General features: G+C 40.1%; 1 protein-coding gene across 12 annotated transcripts in view; it reads left to right on the top strand.

Moving 5' to 3' along the window:
* Positions 1–5,687: 5,687 nt before the first annotated feature.
* MON2 (MON2 homolog, regulator of endosome-to-Golgi trafficking) overlaps positions 5,688–10,926 on the top strand; it is a 126,811-nt gene continuing 121,572 nt past the window's right edge. For 11 of the 12 annotated variants that reach the window (XR_004966309.1, XM_036300968.1, XM_036300965.1 and 8 more), the window contains exon 1: positions 5,688–6,155. Coding sequence is in view for 10 of the 12 variants with exons in the window: in XM_036300968.1 (XP_036156861.1) it covers positions 6,045–6,155 (111 nt within the window). In the remaining 2 variants the exon portion in view is untranslated. The remainder of the gene's footprint in view (positions 6,156–10,926) is intronic. The other variant, XM_036300963.1, reaches the window with a different exon arrangement.

The raw sequence follows: 10,926 nt of genomic DNA, 5'->3' as shown, positions 1-10,926 counted from the left end.
GAGTTGACGCTCAGCCACTGAACCACACCAGCCAGGCTTCATAGCAGAACTATTTCTGTACCATTTGTATTCCAGTAGCTGATTGAAACAATGAGTTCGGGAAGGACCAGAAGCTTTGTAGTAAAGATCTTGAGAAACACCTGTTCCTTCTTTGTTACTTCACTGTTACTGCAATTTCACACAACACAAACCAAACTTTGATGTACCACATGCAAGAATCAAAACTGTTCTCAAAGCAGTTACAATAAAGGCAGAGAATAAAAGGTTTACACAATAATTTTCGAGAATAGCTATGTGAAACTTATAACCAACCTATTATTACATCTAGGAACATAGTGTTTAAAATAGTAAATTATAGGTTCTCTACTCCTAATTTATCTGTGTAATTATTTCTTTATTTCATGAAGAAATATTCAGTCAGTATGTAATTTAGACCAGTCAGTAAGTTATAAGTTCTAATTCTGAATAGCAAAGCTTTAGAGATTCTTGGAGAACATGGTTTAAGAAATACATAGACAGCATATACCAAGAGGCATTAAAGACTAATAATTTCTAGACTAAGTGAAAATCTTTGACAAAGAAAACTGTAAAAATGAATTGATTTTAGGAAAGCTAATTCAGAGAAAGAATTAAGGGTGACAAAGGAAAAAATAATAGAGTGAGACTAAATTAAATCTAAAATTAAATTCATAGTAACTATTAATTAGGAGTTTAACAGTTTTTTTAAAAAATATATTTTATTGATTTTTTACAGAGAGGAAGGGAGAGAGATAGAGAGTTAGAAACATCGATGAGAGAGAAACATCAATCAGCTGCCTCATGCACATCTCCCACAGGGGATATGCCCGCAACCCAGGTACATGCTCTTGACTGGAATCGAACCTGGGACCCTTCAGTCCGCAGGCTGACGCTCTATCCACTGAGCCAAACCGGTTTCGGCTGGAGTTTAACAGTTTTAATCTCCAATCACAAAAACTTTAAATTCTAAACACTTAAAATTACTCATAAAAAGTGGGTAGGAAAGCATCTACAAACACATTTGCAATTTCTTTATTCATTCAACTAACATCTCTGATACATTTTCTTCACTACAGGTGCTTCTGTTCTGTTCTATGTGAACCCCTTACCCTGGCCACATGAATCAATTACCCTTCATCACAGCTGTTTGAACCAGGGTGTTCCATCCTCCACGTTGATCTGTATTCTTTTAAGTGACTTAGGAGGTGGTCTGGCAAAAAGCATAGCAAAACAAAGTACACCATCTATATTCGATTTCCCGAGTTACTTAGATTCATTTTCTTTAGAAAGTTGAATGTGATACATAAAGAGAAAGTATGTAGTTGGTAGGGTAGTGAGATAGAAGCTAAATAGACACAGAGAAAGAAGAAAAACAGCAGAGACCATGAGGTAGCCGAAGATATGAGGAAGCAGAAGCTATGAGAAAGCAGAATCTCTATACATATAGAATTAGGGGTGAGGCGATTGGTTAGCAGAAGCAGGAGAAAATTTAGCAGAGACAAAGAGCAGAGGTGTCTTGGTAATACTTAAGTACTAGAGAAGGGAGAAGGAAACAAGCAAATACATCTGTTGCTGAGAATATTTGAGCAGTTATGAATGCCAAAGGGCTTTTTAGTTCCCAGACTACACTCGAGTCTAGGCTCCGTGAAGCTAAGCTTTTCCTATAGTCCCATAGGGTGTGGCTTTGTGAAATTCCTTTCCCTCTATTTTCTCATAGATTATTTCTTTGAACCCCTATTACTAAGAGACTCTCATACACCATTAAGGAGTTTGAATTTTAATATGAAAATAATAGAAAATCATAAAAGACATTCATATTTTCATTTTAGAAAGAGGACTCTGGGACCAGTGTGAAAAATAATTGTGGAAAATAAATTGAAAATGGACTTAGAGGTAGGGATTATACTTTGAAAACTGTTGTTTGAAACCAGTGAGAGATGATGATGATGGCTTGAACCATGCTAGTGAGAATGGAGAAAAGTGGATGAATGAAAAGAATTTTATTTCCCTTAGATGCAGGGATCCGGATGAGGGAGCCAGAAAAGTAAACTTTGATTCTTAGTTTCCTGGTCTGGGCAACCAGTGGATGGTGGTGCCTTTCATTGGGAAAGATGATGTATAAAGAGGACCAACTCCTTTTTGAGGAAGAGTGTTAGGTACCAATGAGACTTCCAGGTAAAGATGTACAGTAGGCAATGTCTGGATCTCACATAAGAGCGCTGGAGCTATAACTGTGTATAAGGACTTGATATCATGATTTTCAGAGATATCTGGGCAGCAGTTTCTTGTTTTATTCGAACAGCCCTAAATTCAGGAACATACTTGAACTAGGCTATGTTAGCATAGGGAAGCTGAGAATAAAGGATTTATTCATATCTGAATATCCTCTGTACTGCAACTTAGATTTCATGTTGTGCATCGTATGACATGAGATTAATGAGGTACCTTGCCTCTTGGCTGATATTGCATCTAAGTGGTGTCTCTGTTGTATTTTGGTTAATCTGAACATTCTATTGGCGTTTGTCAATCTGGAGGTTATACAGGGTGATATCAATAGATTGGTAGTAATCGAGCCACTGGTGTGCATAAAATCACTCTGGGAGAATAAATTAAGAGAAGAAACTATAGAATTCTAGGAAATACTAATATCCAAGACAGGGGTGGGGAACCTGTTTTCTGCCATGGGCCATGTGGATATTCATAACATCATTCTCAGCCATACAAAATTATCAACTTAAAAATTAGCCTGCTATATTTGGTCAAACATTTAATTAACTCACCCTTAATGCCTTGGCAGGGCCAGATATTTCCCACCCCTGATTTAAGGAGTAGGTGGACAAGAGAAAAGTCCAAGAGAATAAATGAATGATGGTAAAAACTGGGGGATTGAATAACTAGAAAGGTAGATTGCGCAATACTAGTATTTGTATTTCATCATTAAACTGAGATAGATATTTCAGAACGATATAAGTTTTCTTGTTACACATGAATATATGCTCATGGTTAAATAGGTGAATTTTCTACAAGATTTATAACAAAGGTTCAGAAAAAGATGGGTTTCCTAATTTTCAACTAAAATTTGCTGATAATTAAGTCTACCTAGAAAGTAATAAAAGGCAGAGTGAGTAATGATTGCAAAGAGTTGTCTTTTTCTACTGCCTATTTAAAACACTTACTCTATACTTACTATGTGCCAGGCATTGTGCTTTATCAGCCGTATCTCCTTTAGGTATTAGAAAGACCTCATGAGGAAAGCACTTGTATTTTCTTCTTTTCCTGATGTAATAACAACTGAAGATTAGAGAGAGGAAGGGACTAAGTCCTGTGAGGACTAAGATGCAAACAGAGGGTTTTTTACTTCAGAGTCGGAGGGTTGACTACTGCTTGATAATACTATGAAAGCATTACTTATGATAATAAAAGATTAAGTTTATCAGGCATTTATTAATGTATTTTTCAATGAAGATAGATTTTGTAGTCACAGAAAACCATTTCACACTCATATCAACACTTACAGGTGTGCTACGATTTTGAAAGTACATCTTGAAGTACTTAAGAACAATATGTATTTGAATTGTGGTTTTTCCATCAGAAGAGAAATGATTCTGTTTTTCAGAATGCTAGCTCTTGAATTTAGTTTATATCTTAGCTTATAGAACCAAAAATTGTTTTACCTCTGCTAACTTGCTAGGTTTTGGCATAAAATTATATATTGGGGCAAGACCATCTCTCTAGGCATAGGTATGTAGAAAACTATTTGGGTTTTTTAAAAAAAATTTATAGAATACTAGGTATGGGTAATAGTTGCACCTTAAGAAAAGATTGTCTTTTCAAATCCTTATAAGTATTGCTTTTAATTAATGAATTCCAATTGCATTTCCTCAACTTTATATAACAGAGATATAAAAGACTCTAAGAAAGTTGATTTTGAGTCATTCATACCCAAGTTATTAATAATAAAAAAAAATAGCCCAATTGAGTGTTGACCTGTGAACCAGTAGGTCACGGTTTGATTCCCTATCAGGGCACGTGCCTGGGTTGCAGGCTCCATTCCCAGTCCCTGCAGGAGGTAGCTGATCAATGATTCTGTCAACATTGATGTTTCTATCTCTCTCTCTGTCTCCCTTCCTCTCTGAGATCAATACAAATATATTTAAAAAAAACTAAATTTCAAAAGGAAAATTAGGGCAGGAACTTGATCCTAGAATACTGGGCCAATTATTAGAAGATCATTTTTAAAAGCTCCTTGGGGCCTTAAGAATAATGTTTGCGGGGCGGCAGGGGGATGGAATCAGTTGAGGAAAAGGAGACATATGTAAAACTGTAAACAATAATGAAAAAAAAAATGTCTGCCACATATTTCACCTACGCTTATTTTTTTTTGGTTAAGTTCACAGCTTTTAATACATAAACCTTATACCATAGGAGCTGTCAAAGTTCCCAGAAGTTGTGTAATACCCATAAATGATCCAAATTACAGTTCTAGAAGTTAGAACAGTACCTCATCTTACTCATCCTCATCTGCCACCTTCATGCATCCTTGTTTGCTTCTCAGAATAAAAGAAGAAATTATTTAGTTTACAAAGCAATTGTAGTACAAGTCTTTATTTTACAGTCAACCATTGCCACCTGCCACCCACTGACAATATCATAGTTCTGTAAACCTTCAGTTGTCTGAAGGTGTCTATTTCTTCATCTTCTACCTCTGCCTTGGTTCAGGTTTTCACTCTACCTCTCTCTGCTTCCTACTCAGTAGCTGTAAAGTGTCTGGGGCAAAAGCATGCTGACCTGAATCTTCGGAGAAGCTCAGATGATTTTTATCTTTATTTTGCCTCACGTGTATTTGGCACTGCAGACCTAATGAAGGCTTTTACATCGGTTCCTTATCTGAACGTCAGAACTCTGCTTTTAGTAGGATACTCATTCATTCAACAACTATTTATGGATCATCTGCTTTGTGTCAAGCACTGTCCTAGGCACTCGAAATACAGCAGGGAACAAAACGGAGGGGGAGAGGGCATTCCAGCGCTTCTGAAACTTTCATTTTATAGGGGAGATGGACATGAGATGAAAGGGGAGGGGAGGTCGTGGAGCGCCAGGTCGGTGAACCCAGGGATTTTGGCTTTTACTTGGGTTGCAATGGAAAGCCGGCGGAGGGTCTGGCAGTTTTATCTGTCATTTTACAAATGGCAGAAGTAGTGGCTACTTCGCAGTAAGTGCACCCCTATGGAGGAACTGCTCAAGGGGGTAGAAAACTAAAAGGAGGTAGGCGTTGATTTGGGGACACTAGCCCAGAGATTCGAGAGAGCAGAAATGAAGACATATGAAGATGAATCCAAAAGGAAGCAAACTTGTTTACAACGCAATACGCAAAAAGATACGCCATGGAATAGCTGGTGCTCCGTTCAGACTCTTGTAACCGAAAAGGTAGCAAATGTAGGTGAGGCAAGGGGAGCGCTAAACCTACTCGGATGCTTGAGCCCCGGCCCGGAACCAAGTCGGCCCTTAGCGTGGCCACGCCCCTGACCACGCCCCCGCCACGCCCTGCCCGCTGCTCCCTGCCCGGGTTGGCTACGGCGGGGGCGGTGGCCACGGTGCCCGGAAGTGCCGCTGACGTGTCCCCGCCGCGCTCGGAATTGTGGGCCACTTGGTAATGGCGTCGGCGAATCTGTGGGGTTCGGGGAGCCGCCGCTGAGGCTTGTGACAACCGGTGTGTCTGGGCCCCGCGGCAGCGGGAGGGACCTGCCCGCTTAGTGGGCTCCTCGGCCGGAGCCGACGGGGCCTAGCGGGGAGGGCGACTGCAGGGGCAACGCGGAGAGGAGCCGGGGGAGTTGCGAGGAGGCTGCCGGAGGCACTCGGGCTCGCTCCGGTGGGCAGTCCAGGCCCCGTGGAGTCCCCGCGGAGCCCCAGAGGCGGGCTGCGGGGGGGCCGGAGGTGGCTGGGGGCAGTTGCCTGTCGCCCCCGGCAGCTGACAGTGCCGGAGTTCGTTTGCGCCGCTCGGAAATTGGCTCGGAACTTGGTGGATCATGTCCAGCACCAACAGCCCCGAAGCGGTCAAGAAGCTGCTGGAGAACATGCAGGGCGACCTGAGGGCCCTGTCCCTGGAGTGCAAGAAGAAATTCCCACCTGTCAAGGAGGTAAGCCTCGGCGGCGCCGTCGTCTCAGACCCGGTCCAGTTTTCCCTTGGCCTTGCCCCGTCCGGTTCCACTAACGCGTCTGATCGTTTCCCGGGGAGAGGTCTGCGGCGCTCTGATTTCCTCTGCGCCCCTGTGCTCGGGAGCGAGGAATGAAGTTCGCGGTGTGAGCCGAGTCAGCCCTTTCTGGCCTCGCCGTTTCTGGCCTTTTCCACGCTCGGAAAAGCCAAGCCAGAGTGGGAAAAAATTTTTGTTTGTTGCTTCTAAAAGCTCGCATTCATCGTGTGGTGAAATCCGTGCTCCTCACCTTTATAGTATAGGTCACTCCGTTGGAAGTAGCTTTTCTTGTCATGTTGTCATGCAGCTGAACTCTGTGTCAACCCGCGAAGTATTATGAAGTTGCCCAGATCCACCTAACTTAGGACGTGTATTGACGACACACAGTAACCATGTTCAACCTTGTTATGAGCAAGACGAAAGTGGGAAGTTTGTGCTAGGAATACAGCCTAACCTCTCTGAACTTCTGTTTTACTTCAGATGTAAGATAGGGTTAAAGGGTGCATTTATTAGATTACGATGGGAAAGTTGTCAGAGCAGAAAAGGGTATTATTAAAGAGGCTCATATAATTAAATACGTCTATGCAAATTAAATTCTCTAAATACTTAATTGAAATTTTTAACATTTATTCATTATTGGCTCTTTCTCTTAAGGTGCCATTTAATTTCTCTTAAACCTTTTTAAAACGCTGCTTAATTTATTTCGTCATTTCTGGAATAAGATATTTCAGTGCTATTTTTGTCAAAGCAATTATTTTGTTGTTTTTTAAATATATCTTTATTGATTTGGAATATTTGTATGAAAAAATTTTTTTGTTTAAAACATTTAAAGCTTTATAAAATTACTACCATGTAATTGATATTTAGTGACCTTCAGAGGCAGTAACCTCTGAAACTTTGTTTATGTATTTAATGACTAAAACCTTTTTAGTCATTTCCTATTTGCAGGCACCACTCTGTAGACACATATGAGGGGATCTAACTGGACATGGAAATGTGATCAAAGTTTGTAATTCTTTTTTTTTTTTTAACATATTTTTATTGATTTCAGAGAGGAAGGGAGAGGGAGAGATTAAAACATCAATGATGAGAATCATTGGTTGGCTGCCTCCTGCACGCCCCCTACTGGGGATGAAGCCCGTAACCTGGGCATGTGCCCTAAACCACAGTATCGAACTCGGACCCTTCAGTCCTCATGTTGATGTTCTATTCACTGAGTCAAACCAGCTAGGGCATAGAGTTTGTAATTCTTGAGTTGAATGCTTCTTTCTATGATGAAAAGGTAGTCAGCAGAAGAAGGTGGTGTTGATGGTGGGGGTCATTCTGGGAAGAGGAAACAGAAAATGTTTGTGTTCCATGTAAAATAAATTTCATAACAGTGGAGGTAGACAGGAAGTTGCTTGCATTGTGGTAAACATGGGTAAATGAGAGAGTATGGATTAAAAAGAGATTTAACAGATATAATTACCAGGGCATAGTGACCTTTGCTTATGTAGAGAGAGAAATCTATGATGCCTCTCAGATTTCTAGCTTGGGAAACAGTGAGTAACTAAAAGAAGGAATATAGGAGGAAATGTTTTGGTGGAAAATGAGTAGTCACGAATATATTAATTAAGTTTAAGATTTATGTGTGACATTCATGTGGAACTGACCAGTAGGTATTTGAAAATGATGGTTTGGTACTTAAGAAGGAGGCCTAGAATTTCAGATTTAGGAGTATCAGTTTATACTTGATAGTAGAAGCCATAAGAGTAGATAAGATGGGCCAGGAAGAATGTGTAAGTGAGAGCATTAAGAGTAAAGAAGGAACTTTGGGAAACAAAAGCATTAAAGGGAAAGAGGCATCTAGGCAGACTAAGGTTAAGGATTTGGGAGAGAAAGGGAATACTTGCTAGAGCAAGGTCCCTGAGATAGCTGGAGTTTTAGGGCCATAAGTGTATGAACTAGCTTTCAGTCTGAGATAAAACATTCTCTTCTGCCAGAGGAAGGGAAAAGGAAAACATGGGTTCAAATCTGATAAATTTGTATGAGGGGCATAGAAGAGAGAGGAAGTTGTGGACAGTTTGACCTATGACCTCTATTTTATTGGTAAGATAGGGAAACAAGCTTGTTGCTGTGATTAATTAGTGACGAAAGAAGTGACGGGTAGGAAGTTTGAGAGGAGCTTTGGATCACATTGGCAAAGTGGAGGAGAAATTCATTGGAATATGTCTTGGCAGGGAGAATGGTTGAATGATGATAGATCATAAGATCTAGATTGTATTCCCAAAGAAGGAAATTCAATAAAACTTTGATTGATTGGAAGAAGATGGATGGGTTAAGGGTATAGCGGTAGCAGTTTAATCAAAGAGCAAAGGATTTGGGGAGTGAGAGAGTTAGAAGGATAGGGGTTGGGACAATAGTGGGACATTGGATTTTAGAATAACAAGTATTGTTACGGTAGAGGATGATGAGGTTCAGGGAGTGGGTGGTAGAAGAGCAAAGGGAATGAAGGCCATTTGAGTTGAGGTGGTCAGAATTATGTTTTTTAGTGGATTTTTTTTCTTTTTTATTGAAGTGGATTTGGTAAGGGTATAAATAATAAAGTACAAATAGTCTTCCTTGGTTGGTCTTTTTTTCCTCTTGCCCATTCAGGCCTGATAAAAGTTGCAACTTACCATAACAGGATTCTCCCCTTAGCCAACTCTTTGGGTACTGAGGCCCAAGTCAGTTTGCTCTTCTGGTAGGGAGATCTCATTTTCAGGACCTTATGACAGTGAAGAATGAGGGTTGGATAATGTTGTTTTTTCCCCACGTAGGTTTTAATTTTATTCAGATTCTTATTGGAGGATGAGAAAAGCATTAGTTATTGAACTGTTCAAATCCCAAGATAAACCCGTTTTACCTCTGACGAAGTTCGCTCAGTTTATAAATGACAGAGCAGGGATTAAACCAGAGTTTAAACCCAGAGATTCAACCCAGATTCCTTGCCCAATTTCTGTTCCTCCATGCTGCCTCTTCAGGTTGAAATTATGTTGAGCAAAGGGGGAAAAAAGTCTCATAGTCAAATTATGTGGATCCAGTTACGAGTTATTGGTTCATTTAAGCCAACTTTTGATGTCCTGCTTGCTCCCAGGCTATCTTTTCAAAAAGACTCTCTGATCTGTTCCCATGAGGTGTATTCCAAGATGGTCTTCTCATGGGTCCTGCTTTAATCCAGTGGATATCTTCACAACTTCATTTTTGCCGCCTCTTGCAGTTGGCATCCATCCATACAGTTATACTGATAGACCTGCTATCACTGTGTCCATACATTGGTAATTTTTCTCTCACTTGATACTTTAGCATAAACATTTTCTTTTCTTTTTTAAATATATTTTATTGATTTTTTAAGCTAGGAAGGGAGAGGGATACAGAGTTAGAAACATTGATGAGAGAGAAACATCGATCAGCTGCCTCCTGCACTCCCCCTACTGGAAATGTGCCCGCAACCAAGGTACATGCCCTTGACGGGAATCAAACCTGGGACCCTTCAGCCTGCAGATCAGTGCTCAATCCACTGAGCCAAACCGGTTAGGGCTAAACATTTCCTATATGTACAAGTCTTTCTTATTGTTATTTCAATGAACGCATTATCTTTCATCATAGTCCGTTCACCATAATTCACTTAACAACTTCCAGAATACTTGCTTTCAGTTTCTCTCTGCTGGTATTGGTAATGTTGGTAATTAACATCTTCACACACAGCTTTTTTTTTTTTTTCCTTATGGGTTACTGACTCATAAAGGGAATAAAATCCCTTGTGTATTTTGAAAGTAACTACTGAAATCCGTGAAGCAGTATTTACATCTTCGAAAAATGGCTGTGTATAAGCTGCAAAATTCCCCCTTGTTGCCAGCAAGAGAGGAAGGTTTGAGACACAGATTTTATCACCGCTGTCTTTTGTAGAGACCTGTGAAAACTGTCCAGTGGCATTTGGACTGTCAAGTCCATTTAATTTATTGTTCCTATTTTTTCTTTTCTTCTTTTAAATATTATGTTATAGGAGCTAGAAAGCAAAGTGGTTCACTATTACGTAGATAATTAGGGCTCCTTAATGTGAAATCCAGGAGGCAAGACAGAGTGATCCTCCTCCCACCCCACATCAGTCTCTTAAAAGTCAGTGTTTTCATATATAACAGTACCGTTTGAATAACTACCCATTCAATTTAAAATGCAATCCCAAAGCAAAGAGAGAGCCATTTCTGTTTAAGTGCAGTACATCAGACACAGCAAATATGACACTCCAAAACAGAAAGGGCTATGAATAATTTCAACCACACTTAGAAACATTTTTTTTTAATTGAGTTTATTGGGGAGGCATTGGTTAACAAAACCATACAGGTTTCAAGTGAGGGCTAGATAGTGTTTACACTATATTACATGTAGTGCTTACCATATTTTTCCATATGTAAGATGCTATTTTTTTTCTAAAATCGTTAGACTGAAAATCGAGGGGCATCTTATACATGGAAGTCAGCCAAGGAGAGACTTGTGAGAGTGCATAGCTGCCCATACCTTGTCAAACAGGCTTTCTCCAGTTATGAGCCTTAATGTTATTGACATCAGTTGATCCCATAATTGGATGCGGAGAGTGTGCAGGTGCAACAGAGACTTGAGTGTTCTGAGCCCATAAAGTTGTCAACAAATAAAAAGATAAATACTGGTAAGCGATTGTCTTACTTTGCAAAATTCAAAC

The sequence above is a fragment of the Myotis myotis genome, unplaced genomic scaffold (genome assembly GCF_014108235.1).
Source record: "Myotis myotis isolate mMyoMyo1 unplaced genomic scaffold, mMyoMyo1.p scaffold_m19_p_3, whole genome shotgun sequence".
NCBI classification, from domain to species: domain Eukaryota; kingdom Metazoa; phylum Chordata; class Mammalia; order Chiroptera; family Vespertilionidae; genus Myotis; species Myotis myotis.
This window is presented reverse-complemented; position numbering and strand designations above follow the sequence as displayed.